Source organism: Homalodisca vitripennis, chromosome 4 (genome assembly GCF_021130785.1).
Source record: "Homalodisca vitripennis isolate AUS2020 chromosome 4, UT_GWSS_2.1, whole genome shotgun sequence".
NCBI lineage: Eukaryota > Metazoa > Arthropoda > Insecta > Hemiptera > Cicadellidae > Homalodisca > Homalodisca vitripennis.
Window position 1 is genome coordinate 156,902,594 of NC_060210.1, and position 27,878 is coordinate 156,930,471.

The 27,878-nt window shown below is 33.5% G+C and overlaps 1 protein-coding gene across 5 annotated transcripts in view; it reads right to left on the reverse strand.

Annotated features, from left to right (window-relative positions):
• Positions 1 to 11,439: 11,439 nt before the first annotated feature.
• The window catches only part of LOC124360387 (katanin p60 ATPase-containing subunit A-like 1), a 52,301-nt gene continuing 35,862 nt past the window's right edge, over positions 11,440 to 27,878 (reverse strand). For all 5 annotated transcript variants that reach the window (XM_046813983.1, XM_046813984.1, XM_046813982.1 and 2 more), the window contains 6 exons: positions 27,475 to 27,808; positions 26,424 to 26,603; positions 22,630 to 22,772; positions 18,697 to 18,809; positions 13,305 to 13,431; positions 11,440 to 11,918 (listed from right to left, as the gene is read on the reverse strand). In XM_046813983.1, coding sequence (XP_046669939.1) covers positions 11,720 to 11,918; positions 13,305 to 13,431; positions 18,697 to 18,809; positions 22,630 to 22,772; positions 26,424 to 26,603; positions 27,475 to 27,808 — 1,096 coding nt within the window. In that variant the 3' untranslated portion in view covers positions 11,440 to 11,719. The remainder of the gene's footprint in view (positions 11,919 to 13,304; positions 13,432 to 18,696; positions 18,810 to 22,629; positions 22,773 to 26,423; positions 26,604 to 27,474; positions 27,809 to 27,878) is intronic.

Sequence of the window (27,878 nt, forward strand, 5' to 3'; positions counted from 1 at the left end):
CAATTTTTATTTCTTTCATAATATACTGTATTTTATTTTGATTAAAATGATATATAATAATTTATATTTATGTACCGATTGTATTAAATAATAATTCTGGGGTAACTGGATTACCGGTGGAAGGAGTAGGCCCAGAAGAATGATAAGGACTGGACAGTACAAAAGAGGCGGTTGTTGAACTGCTGAAGTTGTAGACTGGTAGGCCTCATGGTGTTTCCGGGGTGTGCAAAAGGCCCTTGAGGCTTAAGTGCATGGCAGTAGGCCGCCCCAAGGGAAAAAAAAAGAGGCTACTATCAGCGATGCGCGCATCGCAGATGGGAGTGTTTGATAACGAAATTGAGAGGTGGGGTGAGGTAGACGTACCGTACCTCCCGTCTCAGTTGATCGGAAGTAGTAGTAACGAGTATAGTCTTTGAAAGTGCTTAGAGTTATTTTTTGCTAATCGTCATCGAACCTGCGGGTAAGTGAACCTTTTAATTGGAGTCCAGTCAATATTCATTCTTAGTTATTTTGAATAATTTTGGGGAAAGAAATATTGTAAAAATTAAATTTAATGGGAATTTAGGAACTTGTCCTTTTGATCTGTGCAATATAAAACTTGTTGGTGCAGTGAGCACATGTATATAAAATTTTATGTAAAAATACTAAAAGAGTTTTGTGGTTGTTACAGATGCTTTCAGCAATATAAAAATTCTAACACTGAAAAGAAGTAATAGTTAGTAAAGTAAAGAAAATTAGTAACAAAATTAAATTGAATTTTTAAGATAAATTAAAGTGAAGAATTGCCAAATCAGATTAGAGTGTGAAAGTTTTGAATTTTGAAAATTGAATAAAAGACAAGCTGTAAGAACTTTGTACATTTTTGAGTGACGAATATATTACAAGTTTCAACTTAAAAATCATCAAGAAGTTTTTATTTAAATTTTAAATCCAGTAATTATTTTCAAGAAGAAGTTTTATTTTAGTTTGAACTTTATTTATTTCAGAAGATTTTCTTTTCCTTTTTGAACCTTCACAAAAATTTAAATTTCAAAGCTAACCCCTCATGTGCCAGTAAAACGGTACATTTTAAATTGCAACTAATTTTGCAATAAATTTTTTATTTAACTCTGTGCACTAATGGGAAACGGATTCACAGCGCGGCGCAGCTTGACGAATCTGCCGACAGTCTTACCTCTGCGATTGTGGGCTCCTTCGATCTCAGCTGCCCGGTTATCAATAGAAATAGATCAAAGGTAGCCTGGTGGAGCTCTGAACTGGCGTCTATGAGGAAGAGGGTCAGGGCTCTATTCAGGAGAGCCAAAACTTGGGGTACTTGGGACACCTACCACGAGGCTCTTGCACTGTACAACCGCAAGGTTCGTACGGCTAAGCGGTAAGCCTGGAAGAAGCTCTGCACCGATATTGACAGAGTGCAGGGCTGTGCAAGGCTACAAAAGCTATTAGCAAAGAATCCCATCTCGCCGCTTGGTAGTCTCAAGGACGATCAAGGTGTTTACATTACTGAACTGGAAGGAGTTCTAAAAGTTATGATGGGAACACACTTCCCGGACTGTATTGTTCATGAGGGTGATCAACCACCCGACAGCGAGGGGAGACATGCGGGCCGCACCACCCATTTGCAGTGGAGTCTGGCGCACCGTATTGTGACCTTCAGAAGGATTGAATGGGCTATCAACTCATTCAGTCCTTACAAAGCTCCTGGGGGTGAGACCGGTTTGCTTGCAGCAGGGGTTGGATATTCTCCTTCCCCAGCTGTGCAGACTGTTCAGAGCCTCCGTGGCTCTCAGGTACATCCCACTATCCTGGAGAGTGTCCAGAGTGGTGTTCATACCGAAGCAGGGGAGGGCGGGCATGGATCGGCCGAAGTCTTTCAGGCCGATATGCCTGTCCTCCTTCCTTCTCAAAACCATGGAGAAAATGGTTGCCAGGTTTGTTTGGGAGGGAGCTCTTTTGGAGCGACCTCTGCATCCTAACCAGCATGCCTACATTCCAGGAAGGTCATGCGACGCGGCCCTGCATCAATTGGTATGCAGGATTGAGAAGACGCTGGCGGCAAAAGAGGTAGCCATAGGAGTCTTTTTAGACATTGAAGGAGCCTTTGACAATACAGCCACTCAGGCGATTATCAATGCGGTCTCAAGACGTGGTGTTGATGGTCAGGTGTGTGACTGGAGAGGGGCCTTGCTCACGGACAGGGTTTTTACAACCCTCATGGGAGCAAGTGTTAGTGCGAAGACTACGAGGGGCTGTCCGTAAGGCGGCGTCCTCTCCCCTCTTCTGTGGAACCTGGTTGTGGATGACCTGCTAAATTCTCTGAATAGCAGCGGTGTCTTTGCACAAGGGTACGCAGATGATATTGTGATTCTTGTGAGTGGCAAGTTGAACACAACAATCACGGAATTGACCAATGCTGCTCTGAACATGGTGGGAAATTGGTGTGATAAGGTTGGCCTCACCGTCAACCCCACCAAGGCTGCTGTGGTTGCCTTTACCAGGAGGCGACAGATGGAGGGCATTGGCCCCTTTCTATTCAAAGGCTCATCCGTTGAGCTGAAGTCTGAGGTCAAGTACCTGGGCGTGATCCTAGATAGGGTTCTAAACTGGGGACCTCATCTAGAAAGGGTCATTGCCAGGGGTAAGTGGTCTCTAATGCAATGCAGACGTGTGATAGGTGGGCCCTGGGGACTGAAGCCGAGGCTCTTGTACTGGCTTTATGTTTCCGTGGTCAGACCTGCACTAATGTACAGAGCTGTCGTATGGTGGCCAAAAACGGAGGCCAAGACGGTGGTAGCTCGTCTGGCGGGTATCCAAAGGATGGCCTGCCTTGCTACCACTGGGGCTTTTCCTAGTGCGCCAGGCGCGGCTCTGGACTGTTGTCTTAATCTCGCCCCCCTGGACATTGTCATTCGAGCTATGGCCAGGAGGAGTGCCTACTGTTTTCAGCAGATGGGACTCTGGTCGGGCTGCAGCGGTGGGCACTGCAGAATTAGCACTTTGATACAGGAGGATGTTTTGCACATGATCTCTGATCAGATGCCACAAAAATTTTCCTTTGACAAACCCTTTAGGGTTATTTTACCCTCAAGGGATGATTGGTCAGAGGGGAAGAAACCTCTTCCACCAGCGGAGCTCGAATGGTTCACAGACGGCTCTAAAACAAAAAGCGGCACAGGCGCTGGAATTCTGGGAGTGAGACCATGTAGGGAGCTGGTGGTCCCTATGGGTCCGTATCCGACAGTCTTTCACGCGGAGGTCGCAGCTATTATGGAATGTGCTCGTGAGAATCTTCGTCTGCGATATAGGGGCAAGACGATTAACATTTTCACGGACAGTCAGGCAGCGCTGATGGCGCTGGATTCTTGCGTGATCAAATCCAAACTGGTTTGGGATTGCTATCAGGCCGTTTCCTCCCTTGCCAGAATCAACAATGTAACCGTTTGTTGGGTTCCTGGTCATGAGGAGATTCTTGGGAACGAAAGAGCTGATGCCCTGGCCAACCAGGGCTCAGCGAAAATTATGACGGGCCCTCAACCGTTCTGCGGTGTTCCAAGGTGTGAATCCTCTAGGGTTGTCTCGAAATGGATTCGCGCGGAGCATGGGAGAAGGTGGAGGTTGCATCCGGGTTTGAGAGTGAGTAGAATGGTATTACAGTCACCTTCCTCCAAGGTGGCTTCGGACCTTCTCTCATTAAACAGATCAATGTCTTCTAAGGTCATTGGTCTCATTACGGGGCATGGTCACCTGAGGAAGCATCTTCACAGAGTTGGCATCCTTCAGGAGGATCCGCTCTGTGGAAGGTGTAATGAGAAGGAGGAGACTGCTGAGCACCTGCTCTTTGATTGCCCTGCAATAGCAAGAGAGCGGTATGCCATCTTTGGTAGTTTGGACAGGGGTGGTGAATTTTCCCAGGAGGACTTGATAGGTTGTTTTCGGCGGTTTGTTGAACTGCTGAAGTTGTAGACTGGTGGGCCTCATGGTGTGTTTCCGGGGTGCGCAAAAAGCCCTTGAGGCTTAAGTGCATGGCAGTAGGCCCCCCAAGGGAAAGAAAGAAAGAAAGGTATTAAAACCCTATATACCAGTTAAGGTTAAAATGCATGCAATTTCTAGGGTTAAACAAATTTCAGTTCAGTTTAAGGAAAACTGGGTTTTTATTCAACATAGTAAAGTAAAGTAAATACATAAAGATTAAGTAAATCTTTGAATTTAAGTAATACTTTTGAAAACTTTGTCGTCATAGGGATGGATGGGCTTGGCATTTGTAGTTAGTTATCCATGGGTTAGATCTGATTGTTATGGTAGTTAAAGTGTTGAAATTATATTTACAAATTTTAGGTATAAACAAAAATTATTTACTGAATTTTTTTTGTATTGATTGGCCTCTCACTTCACCATTATTGTTAGATCATTAGCCCTTTCAATTACAGGATTTTTTTCGCTGGTCCTGAATCCCCCCTACCTCTGAGGTTATTGCTTATGTTTCAACCATATTTTACTAAAAATGAAGTTTTTTGTAATTGCCTAAAATTTTTATTTACTGATGAAATTATTCATGTTTTTATTTCTTCATAAAGTTTTCTTTATTTAGTATATTAAACTTAATTTTATAATCACCCACAAACTATTTTTATGAAAACAATTTGCTTATAAAAAATATTTGTTTGAAAGTTTTGGATTCTTCATTTTGGAAGTTGATTAAAAATATTACTATCCAAAACAAAACTATGATATTAGCACACTCAAAAATTAATTATTGTCAAAAGTATTATTCAATTATATGCACAAGAGTCTGATATTTAAAAAAAACACACTAACAAGGACTATATCAGCTTTTTATATAATATTGAACAAAACAAAATATTGACAGAGCAACATAAAACTAAAATCAAAATATCCAGTTAATATATTATAAGTTAAATCTTAAATTTGTATCACTAAAAGAGACTCCGACTTAAAGGTTATTCTTATATAACGTTTTACTGTTTTTATGGGCTTTTTAAAAAGTTTATATGAACAGAAGTTGCATATATTTGAGTTGTGTTCATGGAAAGTTTCAACACAGTGGTGCTTAGGAATAGGTACATAAACGAAGTACAAATATCCAATCTATAAAATTTACTATTAGGTTGATTTCTTAAATGGACACATATGCATGCAACTTGGCCTGTTATTCTATTTTGTACCTTCTGTGTTTCTCTTGAAAAATATGAATATATGTAAACCTGACACAATACAGTATATGTTCTTGCTTTCGAATCTGTATTTCAATATATCATCCTTTGTCATTCTATATTATATTCTTAGTTCTCTCTAGGTATATCAGTATTGTATACCTAATCAGTATCAGAATCATCTGTATTTGTCGTCATTAAGATTACAAATATCGTCAAGAAAGAAAAATACAATAATATTGTGATATTTTGTCTAATTGTATTCAGTAGGAATTGTCCATACTATATTAGGGTTCTTTAGAAGCTATCTGTGTTTTAAAGTCTTCAAAGCAAGGTCCTGGGGAAGATGGTTGTACAGATTCCTACCCATTTACGAAGGTGTTTTCTTATACAATGTGAGATGGTGGTTGGGTAGAATGTTCTTTGTAGCATGTGTTGTTTTGATGTATGCTATTCAGTTTTGGCAGATCTTCACTGTCAATATACATTATTAGTTCCTGAATGTATAGCACAACCATTGTCAAGATATTCTGTGCTTTAAAAGCTTATCTGCAGGATTCTCGGCTTTGGGTCAAAGGGGATCCTAATGCCTGTTTTGCAAGAAAAGAATCCTTTTAAAAATTTTTACAGAAGTACCTAAAACCATTTTATTAGACCATATCTAATAAAATGTGCCTCAAAAAGAGAAAATTGTGCTGTTTTAGCTGTATGATTGTCACTTATTAATTTTATTTGCTTATGACGTAAAGGCCGGTGTTAAATTTTGTACTAACATTGTCAAGATGTGGTGTCCAGGTGAGGTTTCTATATATTTTCATTCAAAGGTAAGGTTGTGCAATATTCACCATGATACTGAGGCATATCGTTGGTGAATCAGATGAAAAGAACTGGCCCCATTACAGATCCCTGTGGCACTCCTCTGTCTGTTGGTAAAAGGTTAGATCTGACTTCTCTTTACTTGTATGTCTTCCACTAATTGTCTTCTTTTTTCATGTAACTCTCAAACCATTGTTTGGCAGTTTTGTTTATAGCTAGACTTTACAGTTTTCTTATAATAAGACTATGACTTAGGCAGTCAAAAGCCATTCTGAAGTTCAGATATATAGACGTTTGAAGCTCACACTCCTCAAGATTGTCAATAACAGTCTTTATCACCTTGATTATTGCAGTGGTTGTTGATTTCTCAGTTCACAAACCATATTGGTTGTTAGTTAGCAAGTTGTATTGGGAACAGTGATTTAGAAGCCTTTTTAGAATCTTTTCACATGTTTTTAAAAAAATTGTGAGATGTGAGATTGACCTATAATAGTTAGTAGTGTTTTGTCACCACCTTAATGTTTGGGATAGATTTTTGACAATTTTATCCCCAATGTAAAATTTTATTCCTCAAATTGTTTGTTAAAATTGAAACCAAAAGAGGTCTGTTCATTCATACACACATATAGAATACATTTTATTAATTCAGAAGAGTTTTTGAACTTTAATTTTGATATTACAGATATTACTTTTCGTTCATTTGTTTTTGAGATAAAAGAAACATTTAGGAGTGTTTCATTTAGGAGTTGTAGGCATCACTCAGGGTAGAGCCGCAGTGCAGGTGGTAACTACATGTATTATAGATAAACAGCTATTGTACAATAGTTAAACACATTGACTGTGGCAGACACTTTATGGAGCAGAGGCAGGATTAGGAGTTGTAGGCATCACTCAGTATAGAGCCACAGTGCAGGTGGTAACTACATGTTTTATAGATAAACAGCTATTGTACAATAGTTAAACACATTGACTGTGGCAGACACTTTATGGAGCAGAGGCAGAATTAGGAGTTGTAGGCATCACTCAGTATAGAGCCGCAGTGCAGGTGGTAACTACATGTATTATAGATAAATTGCTATTGTACAATAGTTAAACACATTGACTGTGGCAGACACTTTATGGAGTTGAGGTAGAATTAGGAGTTGTAGGCATCACTCAGTATAGAGCCGCAGTGCAGGTGGTAACTACAAGTATTATAGATAAACAGCTATTGTACAATAGTTAAACACATTGACTGTGGCTGACACTTTATGGAGTTGAGGTAGAATTAGGAGTTGTAGGCATCACTCAGTATAGAGCCGCAGTGCAGGTGGTAACTACATGTATTATAGATAAATTGCTATTGTACAATAGTTAAACACATTGACTGTGGCAGACACTTTATGGAGTTGAGGTAGAATTAGGAGTTGTAGGCATCACTCAGTATAGAGCCGCAGTGCAGGTGGTAACTACAAGTATTATAGATAAACAGCTATTGTACAATAGTTAAACACATTGACTGTGGCAGACACTTTATGGAGTTGAGGTAGAATTAGGAGTTGTAGGCATCACTCAGTATAGAGCCGCAGTGCAGGTGGTAACTACATGTATTATAGATAAATTGCTATTGTACAATAGTTAAACACATTGACTGTGGCAGACACTTTATGGAGTTGAGGTAGAATTAGGAGTTGTAGGCATCACTCAGTATAGAGCCGCAGTGCAGGTGGTAACTACAAGTATTATAGATAAACAGCTATTGTACAATAATTAAACACATTGACTGTGGCTGACACGTTATGGAGTTGAGGTAGAATTACCCAGATATGCCTAGCGTCCTACGTATAGTCCACATGACAGATGTTTACTTTGTAAATATTTTCATGTAGTTTGTTGACTCTCTGCTAGAGTGCAGCACCGTACAGGTCTCCAACAGGTTCCATTTGAGGTTATAGTCTACCAGCCATTTTAGTTGAGCACTGTGTTTGTCTGTAGATGGAGTTAAGTTAACCTCAAAATAAGTTATGGAGTCTTCAGCTTGCACCAACAATGAAACGTAAGTAATTTATTATCTATTTTTCAGCTTTTTGTAATGAAAACTATTAAGTGTGATAGAAAATAAACACTCCATTACATTGGTACAAAGTTATGAGTATTTTCTTTCATATCAGAGTTATAGGATGGCTGAAATTTATGGTGTCCTAAATGTAGGACAGTAGGCAAATATAACACATTACTTATGGTGGTGAATTTAAATTTGTTATTGTATTATTTATATGTTTTGCTTATATTTTTTGTTATCATAATGCATAAAACTAATTCTTTTGTTGGTTTTCAGTTTGTCATTGGATGATATTTTAACTCTACTGGAAGAAGAAAATGATGAAATTCCTGTAGGAGAGGACAACGATATCAATATATATATTCAGCCACCAACAAACGCTAACGAAGATCTTACAGATGAGGATTCTGGTGAGGAGGATATAACTACTATTCACAATCTCCCAGGTAAACAACTAATTGCACCAGCAGAAGTATCTCAGACTACCATAGGCCTAGATTCTATATCGGACGAACCACGCAGTAGTAGGCCTACTGACATCGATTGCGAAATAGACGAGCCCCCTGAAAAACAGACTAGACTTGATCCAGGCCCATCACAAAAAGTGTGCACGCTAGTACTCAAGGGAAAACAAACGCCAAAAAAAAAACTAAAACCACCTATGATTGGTGTGATGTCGATTTGAAGCCTGATGAGACTTCCTGGTCTAAAAGATATGACGTTTACAATGACTTGAGTCCTATGGAACAGTTTTTTTTACTATTCAATGAAGAAATTATATCTCTTCTTGTCGATAAAACCAACAGGTATGCTGCATTACGTAACAGACTTGGGAATGTGTCTGAGGATGAACTGAAAACTTTTATCGGGGTACTTTTGTTGAGTGGTTACGTTCAACTACCCCGAAGGAGAATGTATTGGGAAAGCTGTAATGACACTCACAATAACCTAGTTGCTAAATCTATTTCTAGAGATAGGTTTGAATTTATTTTGACCAATTTACATGTTTGTGACAATGACAACCTTGATAAGGCAGATAAATATGCCAAAGTTAGGCCATTATTTGATATGCTAAACGAGTCATTTTTTGAAAACGCTCCTCATGTTGAGCACCACTCTATTGACGAGTCAATGGTACCATACTTTGGTAGGCATAGCCTAAAACAGTTTATTCGAGGAAAGCCTATACGTTATGGCTATAGAATATGGGTTGGTGCATCCACACAAGGGTATGTGGTTTGGAAAGATCCTTATCAAGGCAAGTCTCAAACAATTAACCCTGCATACAAACAGTTTGGATTAGGTGCTTCTGTTGTGCTAAACTATTGTGATGTACTTCGAAAGAATGGTGATTTCTCTTACTTTTTATTCTTTGACAATTTCTTTACAAGTTTGCCTTTGTTACAAGAGTTGAAAAAAAGAAACATTAGAGCAACAGGGACAATGAGAGAAGACAGAATAGGTGACTGTCCTTTAGAAGATGCTAAAACAATTAAAAAGAAAGAAAGGGGCACACTACAATACAAAACTGAACCTAACAAAAACTCATTGTTGCTCGATGGAATGATAACAGTGTCGTAACTGTTGGTTCAAATGTTTCTGGCATAGAACCAAAAGTTCAGGTAAAACGATTTTCTTGAAAAGAAAAAAAACATGTCAACATCCCACAGCCATTTCTAATCAACCAATATAATAAGAAAATGGGAGGTGTCGACAGAAGTGATCAAAATATGAGTATATACAGAATTCAAATTACGGGGAAAAAGTGGTACTTTCCCTTGATTTCTGATTGTATTGATAGTGCCGAACAGAACGCATGGCAACTTCATCGAAATTGTGGAGGTAAACTTGATCACTTGGCATTTAGACGCAGAATTGCTTGCAATATCCTTGAAAGTTACGGAAAGGGAACTAGTTCAAAATCAGGTAGACCATCAAAACAAAGTAAAATCGACTCAAGATTTGATCGTCTGGACCATTATGTTATCCCCCAGGACAAGCAAACACGGTGTGGACACTGTCATGCAAAATGCACAACTCGATGCCATAAATGTGATGTTGGACTTCATGTAAAATGTTTTATTGTGTATCATACTAAAGTCTAGAACTTTCTTAATGCCTAAAAATGTTTAATTGTACAATTTATTTCTAATGTAACAATAAATATCGAAAGTGTGTATGTGTTTTTATCAATGCCCGTAACCATGTTACATTTGCCTACTGACCTATATGTAGGACACCACTTTTTTCAATGTTAGCGCCAATTATTACGAATTAAATGTCATAACTAGTTATTATAGATTATAACAAACCTAAATAAACAGTCAAACAAACAAAAACTAAAAAAAAATAATTCAGGCATATCTGGGTTAAACACATTGACTGTGGCTGACACTTTATGGAGCAGAGGTAGAATTAGGAGTTGTAGGCATCACTCAGTATAGAGCCGCAGTGCAGGTGGTAACTACATGTATTATAGATAAATTGCTATTGTACAATAGTTAAACACATTGACTGTGGCAGACACTTTATGGAGCAGAGGCAGAATTAGGAGTTGTAGAATGTTCCATGGATCACCCATGCGCAGTCATTTCTTTGACTTGATAAATCTCTCGTTGTAGTCCTAAGGTTCCTGTCAGAGGGTGCTTGTTTGAGAGGACCTATTACAGAAACAAGTTTCATTTCATAAATTCTATCCACTTCCTTCTTGTTTGTTTACATCGTTAGTTGGTTTCCAAAGATTTACCTCTACTATTAATTTCTGTTATATGTTGACAACAGGAACTCTGCCATTGTAATGTGCATAAGCTGGGGTAGTGCTTTTGTAAATTTATGTAAATAATACTAAAATACTGTTATAGAAAAACATGTGCCAGTGTTTAAAGATTCTGCATCTTACTGTATTGTCAATAAATTGTTTTTTATTTATTCATATTCATAATTTATTTACTTAAGTGTGACTTCTACCTCAACATAGTAAAACATCAAGAATGCTAGTTTCATCATTCTTCTTTGCACACGATTTAAACTTCAAAAATAACTATCTGCATTCAGTAATTCCTACATAGCAAACTTTCAATTAAAGCAATAGATGTATCTCTAGGACTGTTATAACTTATATCTTCTTCTCCCCACATACCTCAAAAGGCAAAAGGCTCATGACATCACTAATATTATTAAAATTAAGTTACTTTTGTTGTAAATTAGAAAATGGAAGATATAAATACTCTAAATGTGAAATATTAAAAGTGTAGGTATCTGATGACATTGAAAATTGAGTTGTTGCTTTAAAATTGTGTGGTTTGAGCAAAATGTACTTGTATATATAATTACTATTCTTGTTTACTTTCAAACGATAGATACAATGTAAAATAATGTTATGACAAAAGTAGATAACAGACAGTACAAAAATTATACTGGACAAATATTTATTCAACAAAATTTTTCTTCCAACAACAACAATACACTTTCAAAGCTGAAACATGCAGTAATTTGAAAATTCCTTTGCAATCCCTGAAGTGCACAACTTTAGGATTTTTGCGTATTAAATAAAGCTGACCAAAGTTCATTGCTCTCATAAATAAAAAATTACCCATTTTTATAAATAACACTTCAAATTCTATAGTAGTTCAGTGATTTTAGAATTTCTGTAATGAAATGAGTACTATTTCATTCAAGGAAAAAACCACTTTCAGCAGGACCCATATTCTTCCACCCAGTTCTGGTAACGTGCCACATCACTTACACTGACACTCTTTTTACACTTTTCAACTGCTTCTGCAAAGTCTCTTGAAGTCACTGGTAAGTCTACATCTGATTTTTTCATCTTTTTTATTTCAGCTGGAGATCTTCCACTTATTTTTCTTCTCATACACATCATTGCTGCATCCCTAAAAATTAAAATGTTATGCAAACATCTTTGTTTTGAGAGTTATTTTACAGTTTTATCAGGAATAATAAGCCAAATTGTGAAACTTACCATTGTGATTTCCGGCAATATAGGTAAATATTGATTTAGAGGTTCAAAGAAATATTTTATTCATAGGTTACAGAATTTTACTTGTGAGTACAGTTCAGGAGGGCAACAACGTCCTCAACTATCATTAATCAATTGGCCCATAAATACTCTGCTTTTTGTGTATCAAGAAAATAAATGGGGGAAATTACATCATTTTGATAGAAACTTTTGTGTGGGTAAGAATGATCTTATGATCATTGATCATGATCATTCATGATCTTATGATCATGAATGATCTTCATTCATGACGACAGTGAAATTGATTATATATAAAAGTTTGTTTTTTATTGTATTCAGCTAATAAAAGTTTGGTGTAATTGTAAGATTTATTTATGTATAAAGACTGATGAGATCTTGATGGATAAATTATCTGGATGTACGGAAGTCAGTGTGTATAGTGTCCTTTCATCAATGTTGTGAAACAGTATTTTGTTAACCAGAGTTTACTATTTATGTTACCATTGAAAAGGTTATTTAATTATATCTGATAACTATATAATCAAAATGTCAATATTGGTCAGCCTGACTTTATTGAATCTTTTGACTGAGGTTGATAATTAGTATAATCATCTTGAAAAATTTTATCAAGAATGTTGAGTTGGCTGTTGATGGAAACAGATTGTTAGGATAGTTGATATTGTAATCATGCCTGAGATCACTTATTAGTAACAGAGGGATTTTCAGTACTGCCTATCCTTAATTTTGTGGTCTTACAACCATTATTAATAACAACGGATTATTGATTTTATTTGTGCTAATTTGCTCCGTTTAAAAAAAAGAGTAAAGAATGTTTTATTTTACCAGGCGAAGTTAGGGCTAAGAAGCCCTCTCTAACACTTAACCCTGGGACCAACGGTTTGAAGGTGACTTCCGAACCACCAGCAATAGCCGGGCAGGCGGGCCACTTGCAAGGACAGGATCGCTCAGCGGTCACCTAACTGACCGCTAGATGTCTAACTAGTGGTTTAGATGTCTAACTGGTTTCCTTTCTACCCCTAGCTGACCTTAAAAATAAATTACAAACAATAAAAATGTATAACATTTTTCAGTAGCTTTTGTTTTATACGTCTTGATTAAACTCTAACTTACCTTCTTATTACTATGCAAAGATATGTTAAATTAGACAATTAATCAATATTGGAATAGTTATTACCAAATGACATTTTGATCTGTAATAAATAAGCAGATTCTATTATTTAATTATATAATCTGTTTTCCTTAAAACTATAACAAAATAAAAGTGATAAAGTACACATACCGGCATACATTGGTTATGTCGGACCCAGTGTAACCCTCCAACTTCTCAGCTAATGACTTAATACTGACACTTGGATCAATTTTTATTCCCTCCATGCACAAGTTTAACAGTGCTGTTCTGGTTGCACCTATAACAAAATGGTTTAATTGTATTGATTTTATACTACTTTTCATACGTGTATTTTAAACTGTTAATTGTAACATTAAATTATTTATTTTAGTAATTAGTAACACGTTTTCTTGTAAAATTAATATTGTGACGTAAAATTAAGGGGATGGAATCGAATTTTGGTTAGAATCATTTTGTATCCTAAAGCCCCTCATTTGTATTTTGATAGCCCTTTAAAACAATTTTTGTGAAGACAGAAAAAGTATAACAATTGATCTCACCACAAGGAACTAAAAGCGTTTAAAGTAAAGAATTTCGCCCAATTTGGAAACCAGGTCTAAATAAAACAACTGAAAACAAAAATGTAAATTTTTACTGAATATACATGAGTTATATATAACTTCAGACACGTTTATTTAATAATTTACAACTGAAGAAAGTTATATTTTTACGTGAAGTATGATTTAGAAAATGACATTACAAAAATGTTCTGTTACGATTAACAATATCAGCAAGTTGGGAACTAGTCTTATCATTTCTTATATATTACTTCTTATATATTAGCAAGATCTTGACATTTGTTAGTCTTTTACACACTTTGTTTTCAAAATAATTAAAATTTTGCTGTCCCCTTCACCCAATTTGGCAATTTAATGACATAAACATTAAAATTTATAAATAAATTCTAGTAATAAATTCGTTACATCTAGACTGATTACAATGATTGAATGATTACAAAAAAGACTTTCTATTGAAGGAAAATAAAACATTATAAAAAGTATGTGTTAGCAAATTGTCTCCATGTGACCTTCCGCATCCAGGAAGGAGGTGATATCTCTCATGTGTTAATGACTATTGTACACATTGTTGTGCATAATTTATTAATGTTGTACTTATGACAATGTATAGATAGAGCACTTAAACAGTCCATGCTTAGATTCAAACTACAGCATATAAAACTTGGTGAATACCAGTGGGACCTACTTTTTGGTGTCATCACATTTATGGGCAATATATTCTGAAGGATTTTCATAATTATAATAATCTACATTGCCAAGTAATATAGAAGCTTGTGTTGACATAATATATTTGTTATATATATATATATATATATATATATATATATATATATATACAGGTGTATATTATGTCTGGAAACACCCAAATATATCCTTTAATAATTTCAATATAAAATTTGAAACCTCTTACAATCGTGATAAGATTGGGCATCTACTTTTTGGAACAATGTTTTGTTATGTCACACACCAACGGGGGACGTCCTGCCGAGGGTATCGTGAATATTTCTTAATGGAAGCCTATACCTTGTGATACATAATTTTTAAAGGTAATAGCTTACTGAATTGAATGCCACAAACCGCATCTCAAAGGAATTATTCTATCAGAAAATAGAGCATTTTTAGTATTGAAAATATTACTGATGTTCAACAATGTAATTTTTAACATGGTTCTTGCCACAAAATGTGTTACAACTAATTTTTTAGCATTTTTTTAAATGTTCAATTAAAATAAAATAAACAATTTATTTTTAAGGCTGGTTTCATTAGTACAAATTTTACCAGTTTTTATTACAATGAATAAAACTTATGAGTCACTTTTCTCTGATTACTTATGAATCTGTACTTGGTGTTTTCCAGTCAGAGCAGGAAGGTTTAAAGAGACAAAGGTCACTAGCCTATGAGAAACATTATTGTGTTATTAATCATCTGGTCTACAGGTTTCAGTTTGTTGAGCATGGAGCTTTCACTAGACAGGTCTAAGCTTGGGAATTACAAATGGACAAAGGTCATATCATTCCTGTCGAGTTAATCAGTGTCTCTGAATCATTGCTGTCAACAAGTTATCTAATTACAGTAGTTTCAGTTTTATTTGGCATTTTAATGGAATTGTCTGAAAGAGAACGAATTACTCTGTTGATAATGCGAGGGTATGGCGATCGTCAAAGATCTTATCGGGAAGTTTGTAATTTGTTTAATGACACTTTCCCAGAAAGGAATCCCATAAGTGTTTCAACAATATCAAAAACTATTGAGCGTTTTGAAATGACAGGGAGTGTACGTAATCGGCCAAAGTCGGGTAGGATACAATCTGCAACAGATGAAGAACATGCACTAGATGTTTTGCAAACATTTATTGAAGACCCACATACATCGCTCAGAAAAGCTGCACAGCAACATGATATGCACCCTATGTCTGTGAGTAAGATTTTGAAAATTAATAAATACAAACCATTTAAAGTTCATTTAGTCCAACAGTTAAGTGAGGATGATTACGACAGAAGAGTTGAGTTTTGTGAACTTGTGATGCGCAAATGTGATGACAATAGAGATTTTCTGACCAACATACTATTTTCTGATGAGGCAACTTTTTTCATAAATGGCAATGTTAACAGGCACAATTGCCGTTACTGGGCTAGTGAAAACCCACATTGGATTACTGAGTCCCATTCACAGCAACCACAAAAAACTGAACGTATGGTGTGGAATTTTAGGTAACAAAATTGTTGGACCCTTTTTCATCAATGGAAATTTAAAATGCCGAACTTTACTACAATATGCTCCAAAATGAAATAATCCCAGCTATTCCAATTGCATCAGGAGAATACTTTGATAATGTATGGTTTCAGCAGGATGGTGCTCCACCCCATTATGGGAGACAGGTAAGAGAGTAAATTTGGATTTAAGGGTTTCCTCATAAATGGATTGGCCGAAGAGGAGAAATCGAATGGCCTCCAAGATCTCCGGATTTGTCACCAATCGATTATTTCCTATGGGGTCATTTAAAATCCAATGTTTATAGAAGAAAGCCTCATAATTTGGAAGACCTAAGAAACAGGATTATAGAGGAGATTGCTTTGATAACTGAAGAAATGTTAGGCAACTCTGTCGAATCATTTTACACAAGATTGGCTCATTGTCAAACCGTAAGAAGGAACACAGTTCGAACAATTGCTTTGACACCAAATGCAGGTAAAACGTTTGTTGTAAGACTTTTCTAACAGCATACATTATTTTTTTTTTTTATTTGTAATAAGAAATCAATAACATAAGTATTTCCATAATTGTACTGTAATAAAAAACTGGCAAATTTGTGCTAATAGAACCAGCTTAAAATGAAATTTTTGTTTTATTTTAATTGAACATTTTTTAAAAAAATGCTAAAAAATTAGTGTAACCCATTTTGTGGCAAGAACCATGTTAAAATTACAATTGTTGAACATCAGTAAATTTTCAATACTAAAAATGCTCTATTTTCTGATAGAATAATTCCCTTGAGATGTGGTTTGTGGCATTTAATTCAGTAAGCTATTACCTTTAAAAATTATGTATCACAAGGTATAGGCTTCCATTAAGAATATTCACGATACCCTCGGCAGGACGTCCCCCGTTGATGTGACATAACAAAACATTGTTCCAAAAAGTAGATGCCCAATCTCTATCACGATTGTAAGAGGTTTCAAATTTATATTTAAATTATTAAAGGATATATTTGGGTGTTTCCAGACATAAATATACACCCTGTATATATACATATATATAGCCTATATATATATAAAATACAACAGTAATTTATTTTCCATGTAAAATACTAGTATGTGAAAACTGTATTCTATCACTGTCTAATTAATAAATTTGACATATAAGATAATTGAGAAGGGAATGTTAGATTATACTGTTAGATTTTGGAAAATTTCAACAGTATAAACAGTAAAAATTTCCAGTATTTAATTGGAATTTAAATAATTTAAAACTTCAATATTTTTAATACTATTAGGCAATATTATTTCAATTATATTTCAAACTGATCAATGTTAAAATTTCCAATTCTCAAAAAATATATCAACAAGAATATTGCTAACATAAATTATTGTAATACTGAGTGTTTGGAAAATATTACCAATATTTTGGATTTTGGATATTATTAAACCATGATTTCCAATTATAATTGTTTAAATACAAAAATTAGCCAAATATTTAAGAAGGAAAACCTTAATTTACCTGTAATCCATGTAATTTTGTCTATATGGTTAAACACACCAACTCTAACTTCATGGTGAGGAGGATAGATCGATCTTGTTTCATTTTAATATTAAGTATTCAATATATAAGATATTTAGAAGATGTGGACTGAAACTACCAGAAAAGGGTAGAAAGTGTGTACTATCCAGAATCAGTACAGAAACAAATCAGCAAGAGGCAACTGTTGTATGTAGTTACCACCTAACGTTCATGAAGTCCTGTCTACTACTATAGTGATAGATAACATTTTAATATTAAGGAACAATTTAATATTATATTTATGTTAATCTTATGAGTGGCTGTTGTCTCTAGGAATATCTGTAAATCGGTTTTTTACCGCAATGAAAATTCCTATGCTTAACACCTGCATAAACCAAGCAGGCAATGAAAATGCCAAATAAAAATTAATGTGTTATTTAATTTATAAGATATTTGTTAACATCTTTATAATACAAAGGAAGAGGGTTGTAACTGAATAATTAAATATACAAGTACGAATTATGACTATTCTGATATAACATCCACTCCATTTTCATCATCAACATTCTTCTGGCCATCTTTTAAAGCTCTTACCCATTTGAATACCATTTCGTCACTCGTAATTCTTTGTTCATACACTTCACAATTCTGTTGGCGAATGTTACTACTGTCACGTTTTTAGCACCAAGAAAACAAATAACAACATGTACTTCAGAGTTGGCGGGATTCTCAGCTGATGGGGCATTTGAAATATGCACTAACAGGTGTAAAAACAATATATTTTTGCCATAATTGTGCCCATAGCATGCTAACAGATGAAGATACAGAGCGCAAGCGTGGGTTAAAGACTGCAGCGGCGGAATTTCAAACTTACTTAAAGAAAACGCCTTGTAACACTTTCAAATCAATAGAAATTTGTATTTTAGTTCATAATAACTCAATTTTATTAATTTTACAGTTTAATTTAAAGCTAAAGTTATAAGTAGAATATATATGCTAAAGGTTAGATTATCAGCAAAATGAACTGTATCGTCAGTTACACACACAAAAAGCCGTACCCTTTACATGCAACAATGAAAGAACTAATCTAAAACAATAGTCTTGTGGCACACATAAATCAGACTGTTATTCATTTTATAGTTTATCTTTAATTAATTAATACAATATTAATCTTCAACCAGAGAATTTTATTGAGTGGGGAGATGGATTTTTTTAATCTTCGTGTACAATAAATATGTATTATGTGAAGTAGGACGGCTGAGACTTACTATTAGGTAGTGGTATATAAACTCTCTTCTCAAATCGTCGACGGAAGGCGTCATCTATATCCCAAGGATGGTTTGTAGCGGCTAAGACCAGTATGGATTTATCTTCACCAGTACTATAACAAAAACAGAAAATTAGTGACTACAAATTTGGATCTCTTTAAACGTAGTTTTAAAATCATTTCAATCAATAACTTCTATCACATATTACTTTTACTTTATCTCAAGCTCAAAACTATTGATAGCTGATTAGACTCAGACACAACTACTTTACTATCAGTACTATAAACCTTTCCTGTGTTAAATCAACAAAATAAATAGGGTCCATGTAAATTACTTTTCATAATATCCTCTGATAAATCCCAAAATAGTGCAAATAATGTATGGAATTAACTTTACCCTTTTATGTACAAGCATAGTATTCCACCCTGAGCTGGAGGCTCTAGTTTGTGACATTTGGACCTTTGTAGTTTCAACTGTATTTTTTAACAAAGCTTAGAATTAACTCTTTTTCGCAATACAGTTTTATGGTATACTTTTCCTATCCCAGTTTCATTTATTTAATAACTATAAAGGATAAAAATTTAATTTATAACTAAAAATTTATAGCTGATATAAATTGAATTAGTCATAAAAATTTATAAAATAAACAAGTTCTCTGAAAATTTAAAAAATTATACATATGCTAAACTCAATTTATATATGACAATATGTACGATCTCTTATCACTTTTCTTATGAATGAAAATTGTTATATATATTTTCACCACTTTGTTAAACGTAAATTTAATAGGCTATGAAATCAAAAATAGTCAAAATAGTGTGAGTGGCTTTATAACATTTTAGTTTTGGACCTAAAACATATTTTTTAATTTAAAAATATAACAAATTACAGTATTTTCATAACACACCCCATGCAGAGGAAATTTGCTCATTAAAATAAGACTGAAGTAGATACCAGACTATTATTGTACTTTCAATATTTTTTTCTGTTAGATTTGAGATGTTGATAAACCTACATTAAGTCAGTAAAATAAGGCAAAATACGTCTTTATTTTTGATGGTTATAAAAATTACCTCAAAAAGTCTCATATAATCACGTGTACGCGACTTAAAATATTTATGGTCAAACTTCACGAAAATCAGTTTATTGCAATTATCTCGTTTCCCTTACGCTAAATGACTTTGAAGGTTGTTAGAGAAAATTGTAGAACGGAAAATTCTCTTCAACTTTTGTCCTGAAGTATTTTTTATGTACGTTCAACCCTTTTTTTAGATACAGCGCAAAGAGTAGGGGGACCGCTTACCTGTATATACGATAATGCGAGGTCAGCCAGTAGAATACAATAAATTAATGAGTTATATTGTTAATTATTCACTTCATATTATTATTATTACTTAATACTATTGTTATTGTTATTATTATTCAATTTTTATTATTATTTATTATTTTAAATATACCATATTTTATAGATATTAATTATACATTTTATATTCTCTAAATAATACTTATTTTATTTTAACCGAATATACATATTAAAAGAAATACTTTTGTCCATATTAAATATTACTATGAATATTATATCTCGAAATACAAATCTCTTGTTCGACGTTTGCTGTTTCTGCTGCGAAGCTGTAGCAGATACTCCATTGTTATATATGACGGATGTTTACTCTCTACAGACCGTTAACGAATGAGTTTGGAATTTCTATGTATAAGTACAGTAGTGGTGGTGAGATATTTTTACTTGATGATGGGAATGGTAGGGTATTTCTCTGTGTTAGTATTTCTATACCGATAAAAATTTATTTTATCCGTTAGTTGAAAACGACATCTTAGCATTAACAGACGTACGATTTTGAGTGTATCTTTTAATTGAAATGGCTGATTGTTGTTTTACTTGTAATACATTAATATTAACACAGAAAGTGCTTCTGTGAGTGTTGTGCGTGGCTTTACAAACATTAAAAACTGCAAAGTATTGACAGAAATGACGGTTCATATAAATTATTTAAATACTTTGACTTCTGTGAAGGTGCATGTTGATTGTCTAAAAGTGTATATAGGTAAAAATTTAATTGCTGCATCGAAGCGACGTGCAGAAGACGACGAAACTCCAACTGCAAAAAGTCCACCTCGTAAAAAAACGAGAAGAGGTATTTGATTTTAAACATCTTGCTTGTTTTGTGGTCAAGTAGCTGATGAAGTCGCAGAAAAAAAAAGAAAAGTATAAACGAACCATCAGTAAATAAAGTACTCTTGATTTTAACAATAACGTTTCGATGAATATTAAAAGCTGAAAGCTGAAGACGAAAAGCTGAAGAAAGAGGCGACTTGTTTGGAAAATTAGTCAAAAACCGTTTATACTTTTTTAACATGACTTGGTAGCTGCTGAGGCTAAATATCATGCTATTTGCTACTCTCATTTTTTTAAATCGAATACCTACTGATAAAAAGCTTCACAAAGATGATAACATCACACAGGCCATGAAAGAGTCTTTTTTTATATAGAAAATAATAATGATTCACAATTTACATTAAAAGAGTTGAAAGATATTCCTACCGAGTAAGTACCGGATGATAAGACTATCATTTATAAATTGAGGGAGAAGTATTTGACTGATATAATAATTGCAACTAAGGTTGGGTCATTCACTATTTCTTTTCTTGACACAGAGTCAAATATTTTATCTAAAGCTTGGTACGAGAATAAAAAAAGCTCACCGCAAGAAGAACGATTACGAATAGTAAAAGCTGCTGCGGCGATTATTATAGAAGATATTCGATCATCTGTAGTTGAAACAAAGTCTTATCCACCTCCAAATAATTGATTATTGATTATTATCAATAAATAAATATATAATTATAATTCATTTGAAATATTTCTTTTAATATTGTATGTTTGGTAAAAATAAAATAAGTATTATTTAGAGAATATATAACTTATAATTAATATCTATAAATATTGTATATTAAATTAATAATAAAAATTGAATAATAATAATAATAATAATAACAAATAATAATAGTATTAAGTAATAATAATAATTTGAAGTGAATAATTAAACAATACAACTCATTTATTTATTGTATTCTACTGGCTGACCTCGCATTATCGCACAGGTAAGCGGTCCCCTACTCTTTGCGCTGTATCTCAAAAAGGGTTGAACGTACATAAAAAAATACTTCAGACAAAAGTTTGAAGAGAATTTTCCGTTCTACAATTTCTCTAACCACCTTCAAAGTCATTTAGCGTAAGGGAAACGAGATAATTGCAAAAAAACTGATTTTTCGTGAAGTTTGACCATAAATATCTTAAGTCGCGTACACGTGATTATATGAGACTTTTGAGGTTAAGTTTTATACCATCAAAATAAAGACGTATGCAAAATTTTTAGCTTATTATCTTTCATTCCGAGGTTGCATCCTTATTTTACCGGACTAATACCCTTTTTTAAGTTGAATATGGAATGGATGATGAGTTCTCTAACGGTTAAAAAAATGACTGTTACTTAACAGATGTCACTAATCAGACCAATAACCAACTGCAATCAAAGGAGTGGAGTCTGGGGGATACCCAAAGAAAGTAATATTCCTATACTATTTTTCGTTAGGGAGAAAATTAAAATGATGTAATTTCCTTCATCATTGTCAGGAGTCTGTTGAAATCCAACATCTGATCTTCCAGTAACAAGAACAACTTTTAACCATAAAGACAATATCAAATCAACAGTACTAACATCAGAGAAAACTCATTTCCAATATAACCTCATTTTGATGATTTCATTACAGACCATACCACCTGTATCAGCCTTTGACTTAATATAAGGCGTGCTCTTAAAACCTGATTGATGTTAGAGCTGAATCACTATCTTGTTGTTTGTATACTATGCTGAATCACTATGCATGTACTGTTATATGATGATGAAAAATTACCTGGCATTGTTCAAGCCATCCATTTGAATTAACAGCTCTGCTTTAAATCTTCTTGATGCTTCATGTTCAGAATCACTCCCCCTTGTTGAGCAAAGAGAGTCCACTTCATCAATGAATATCGTACTGGGTGCATAAAACCTTGCCTGTGTCGAAAATGTACAAGTATATTTACATTCTTACAAGTATTAACTGTAAATAAAATATCCAATTATTAAACGTTTTCTGACTAATTTATCACTATAAATAAGCAAATGTCTGTTTGTTTATCTGGTAAACTTTACAAATGGAGAACCTATCCTATAATGTGGAAGACTAACTTACACCATTGTACTTGGAAAATTAATTATCAGTGTTGATGATAGACATTTAAACTGTTAATATCAGCTACAAATATTAATACAGTATTAAAAGCCAATTCACAATATTCAGTGTGTATGAATTACATTTGATTTTAAGATTGTTTTATACTACGAACATGTTAAATTAAACCTACATTAAACAATAAATTATTATATTATAACTGTACTACCAAATCCATGTAAACCAAACAATCACACTAAAATTACATATTGCAAATTGATGAAATACTTCATAATAGGATTCCAGACACAGCGATTCCACTTCAGGCACCATAAATTCAAATTATCGCCGCCAAATGTCCATAACATAATGGTTTCATTCTGAAGATCAATACCTTAATCTTATTTATTTAATGGAAAATGTACAGAACAATTTACTAATGTAAATTGTGGAATATTTTCAATAGTATTTCCTGCCACCCAAGTAGCATGATGAACAATATCATTACTCTCTAGCTACTTGTACCTTAAAATGACTATGTTAATTCCATTTAATAAAATAGTTCTTTCAGTGAATGCAAATACAAAAATGTGTTCCTGGGATACATTTCATTGAGTTCTGAACTAAGCAGTAATTATCTCACAAACAGAAGTTTTACTATTTTTAATGACAAACTTGTTTTATGTTTTAGAGCATTATAAGTCAAATTTTACAAATCTCAAACAACACTTTAAAAAATAAAATAAGAACTATTTAAGGAATATATTTAATTTATAATTCTATAGAATTTATATAAACTCTGAAAGACATACGTTTTTATCAACAACCTTTGAATGACTGTCCAGGAAGGATAGAATATTGTTCTAGAATCAAAACCCAAAGTTGTTGTCAAATTGTCAATTTTTGATATAACTGAAATTTTCCTATGGACTGGGGAAAATTGGATCTCAAACATTTTTTGCATTATAAGAGAGTGTTACACCTCAGGCATGATTGATCTGAAATATCTAAGAATAATTAAGGGAGAGACAGCTTTAAAAAACAATGTTTATTACTTAAATGCTATTAGGGTTTTCACAACTTTATCATCAGCCCTGATGACTTAGAGAAAATTGATGCCTTTGTGAGCCTCTAGGGCGCAATATGAAGGTGTGTACCAAATTTCATGCCTCTACCTTTCATGGTTTTTGCTAGGCGTTGATAAGTAATTCAGGACACTTCCTTTATATAGATAAGTCTCGATATACAAATTTGGTTATAAAGAGTCAATTTCTGTCAGTTTAAATTCACTGTCTGTCTAAGTTATACTACTGATAACATATTAACAGTTATGATCTTAACAGTTTGCCTTGTGCGCTAATTAAGAAAATATATACCAACGAAAACCAACTTCGATCATAAAACATCTTCTTTTGGCTTTTTAAATTTACTTTTGATCTAAGATTTTTCAAGTCACATAGTTTGCCTCTTTGTTCTGATGAAGAAAATGTATAACTTAAAAGTTTCTGTGATCAAAAAGAGTCAGTTCCGGCTGATTAAATTCACTTCTGGTCTAATTTATTTACTTAATCTATAAAATATATACATATGTTGGTTTTCAAGAACTAATTGGGTCAAAAAGTGTTTACTACCAGTACTTGTAGTACCTCCGGTCTAAGATATTTAAAGTTTTATAGTTAGAGTTTGCCTTTTTGTCTCTATGACGAAAGTATATAAAAAGTTACTGCGGTCAATATGAGTCTGTTCCAGTCGTTTAAATTCACTCCCAGTCTAATTTATTTACGTTTCCACAATTGAGTTATGCTGTGGCACTGACCAAGAAAATGATCACATATGTTTTGGAATCCAACTTAGATTAATTTCTGGTGCTGTAGTTATTTTTATGTTTTCACCGATCAAGAAATATGTATAAGTGTATATGCTTCTAATATAAGGGAAAAAGAATGTTATCCATTCGCTTTTCTTTAACTTTAGTAAAAATGCCATACACAATGTCAAGGGAGCTAACCAGATTCGATTACCTTATATACAAACATTCACAGCTTTGTAAAATAAGATTGGTTTTATAACAGCCTTTAAATATTAGTTCATTGCATGGTCAAATTAGATGGTCAATGATCATTGGTGCAAACTAAATTTGAAATTAGATAATGATTTCGTATTTGAAATCTGCATTGTACCACCGGTACTGATTAAGCACTTTACAATAATTTAATATTTTCTAAACAAATGTTTCTACCTCTTTGATGAACTACAGCTGAAAGTGTTAACAGCTGTTAAGTATCAGTTCACTTGTATTACGTGTTGTAGCGAAGTCTGCCGGATCCATTGTAAAACATTCCAAAATCAACAACAGTTTATAAATAGAAAACTAATGAAACAAATAAACAATAAAAATTAACCGAATTTTAAATCTAAACTATTCTTGAATCCACCTGATGACACACAAAAAGTTTCATTAAAATTGATCCAGCCGTTTAGGAGGAGTTCAGTGACATACACACGCACAAAAGAAATATATATATATATATATATGTTCATACTAATAGATATTCACACTAATAAATAACTTTTGAATACTACAAATTTTACATTTAATATTTAAAAAATGATAAACATCCAATACACATAATACCCATTCTAACTTTTTGTAGTGGATGAGATGATAGTACCTACTATAGTATGAATAGTAACTTTTATTAAATGGATATTATTAATGAATTAATCATTAATGATTGAATCATTAATAAATGATTAACTTTTGACTGTATTATTCGATCAGAAAGAGAAGTGGGATTTTTCTTATTTTTTAAAATAATAATTTTAATGGCTATAATAATATTTTAATGTTATTTTGATGATAGTGCTGAGCCAGAATAAGTAAAAAGCTATATTAAAATTTTAGAAAAAGGACTGATTGACAGATTTATATATCACTGAAGTGCTATAAAGAAATTGATATAGAAAAGTTGTATTCAATATTATTTTAACTGTGACAATTACTTCCACTTTTAAAATTAAATTATCTCAACTAAAGCTAACCTATGTATTGTGTATATTATTATTTATTAATTTTAGTGTTCTGTTTAATTGGAATCTATAAAATGTGAGTTCGTGTAAGAGTACTAAGGAACAGTGAGGAAAATGTAGTGCTGCTACGAGTCACTAGTACTACATTTGAAATTGTAAGAGCTGAATGTATTAAAAATTATAAAACTATGAGAGGAGTACTATAATGATAAAGAAAGTCTTTATTATCAAATATTTAGCCGTTGAAGAACGAAAAAGACTCAGAAAGGATGTATTTTGTATATGTTGTACTAATAACAAAATAACTGCAAAAAGTGATGTACAGTCTATACCCCATTTTGTAAATAAATTCTGTGATTAATTAATTGCTGCTAGTAATTTTCTTTCTGCTTCAGTAGTTATTTGTTTTACAAATATTAAACTGAAGTGTTATAATAAGAAAACATTCGGTAATAGCAATTTACCATTTCAAATAAAAGACGGACTAGTTTTTCTGATTCTCCTCGATACTTGGAAGTCAATGTAGAAGAAGACACATTGAAGAATGTTGTGCCACACTCGGTAGCAACAGCTTTGGCCAACATTGTTTTGCCAGTACCAGGCGGTCCTACCATCAGAACTCCCTTCCATGGCCGTCGTATACCCTACAAGAAATAAATAGAAAAATATTATTGTACCAGGAAGCACCACTATCAACTATTACAGTTGTTATTAGCTGTAACAATCAAATTATGTACATGAAACTTAGTTGGAAATCTGCATAACAGATTTATTCTGATTAATGCTTATTAAATTTGGTAAAATTATACTTATTAGAAAAATATTCAGAAATAAACTGAATACTGAATTTTGGCCCAGTGAGTGATTCAGAACCAGTTCAATTTTATGTTATAGTAATATAGGCGTGCATCAAACGTAACTAAGACTAGTTGCACACACTAAATAATGAGTGTAAAATTAATTTTTCTAGTTTTCAGATAGTAGAACTGCGGATATGAAATGCAGTGAAAAAACCTTTTTTGGATAAATTTGGACTTATTTCCCCCTGAGCAATAAACTGATATTCAGTGGTGTTTTAAAATATACAAATCAAATAGGGAAGTACCAATATTGAGTTTCAAAATTTCAATTAACAAATGAAAATAAATGGTAATGCAGTTTTCCAGGTCAAATAGATCTGTAGTACCATAACTGAAACTCCTTTTATTATTGAAACTTAGAATATTTGTTTTCTATAAAAGAAAACTCACAATTGTCCAATGAGTTTTAATATTCACATGAGGTAAGATGTCTTCATCAGGTGTGCCTTCTTAGATGTCGAAAAGCCTTGTGTAAAAATGAAAAGTTATTGGGCAATTGTGAGTTTTCTCTTATTGAAAATAGTTTTTTCCAATAAGAAGAGCTACTCCTTCAATGAAATTAGAATATTTGGTCAATTTTTGTGTGTCTTATGTCAAAATAAAAAGTTTTTGAGTAATATATACTTTCTAAAATGAAAAAAAATATAATAAATACCTTAAAATAGTCGGGCATTAACATTGGTAGAACCATTGCTTCTTGTAGAACAGATTTGGCTTCCTGTAGACCTGCAACTTTGTCCCACTGTATGTCTGGATTACGCTGAAGAATGTCTTTTTCCAAAATCTCTACAAGATGTGGCTCGTAGCCTGCAGGATTGAATAGTCTCTCCTCTCTCTCGTTATCATCTTCCTTGTCATTCTTTTCCTCCTCATTCTCATCAGTTGCTGTCAACAGTTTTTTAACCATGGGCCGAAGGTTAAGTCTTCTTTCTTTTCCACCAAAATCAGTTCTTGGCCGTCGCATATTGACGTCTTTGTTATTTGTACGTCTGAAAGTTTAAAAAAATCATCAATAAAAAGACATTCTTTCCAAAAGAGGTTTTACCATATTGGTCAATT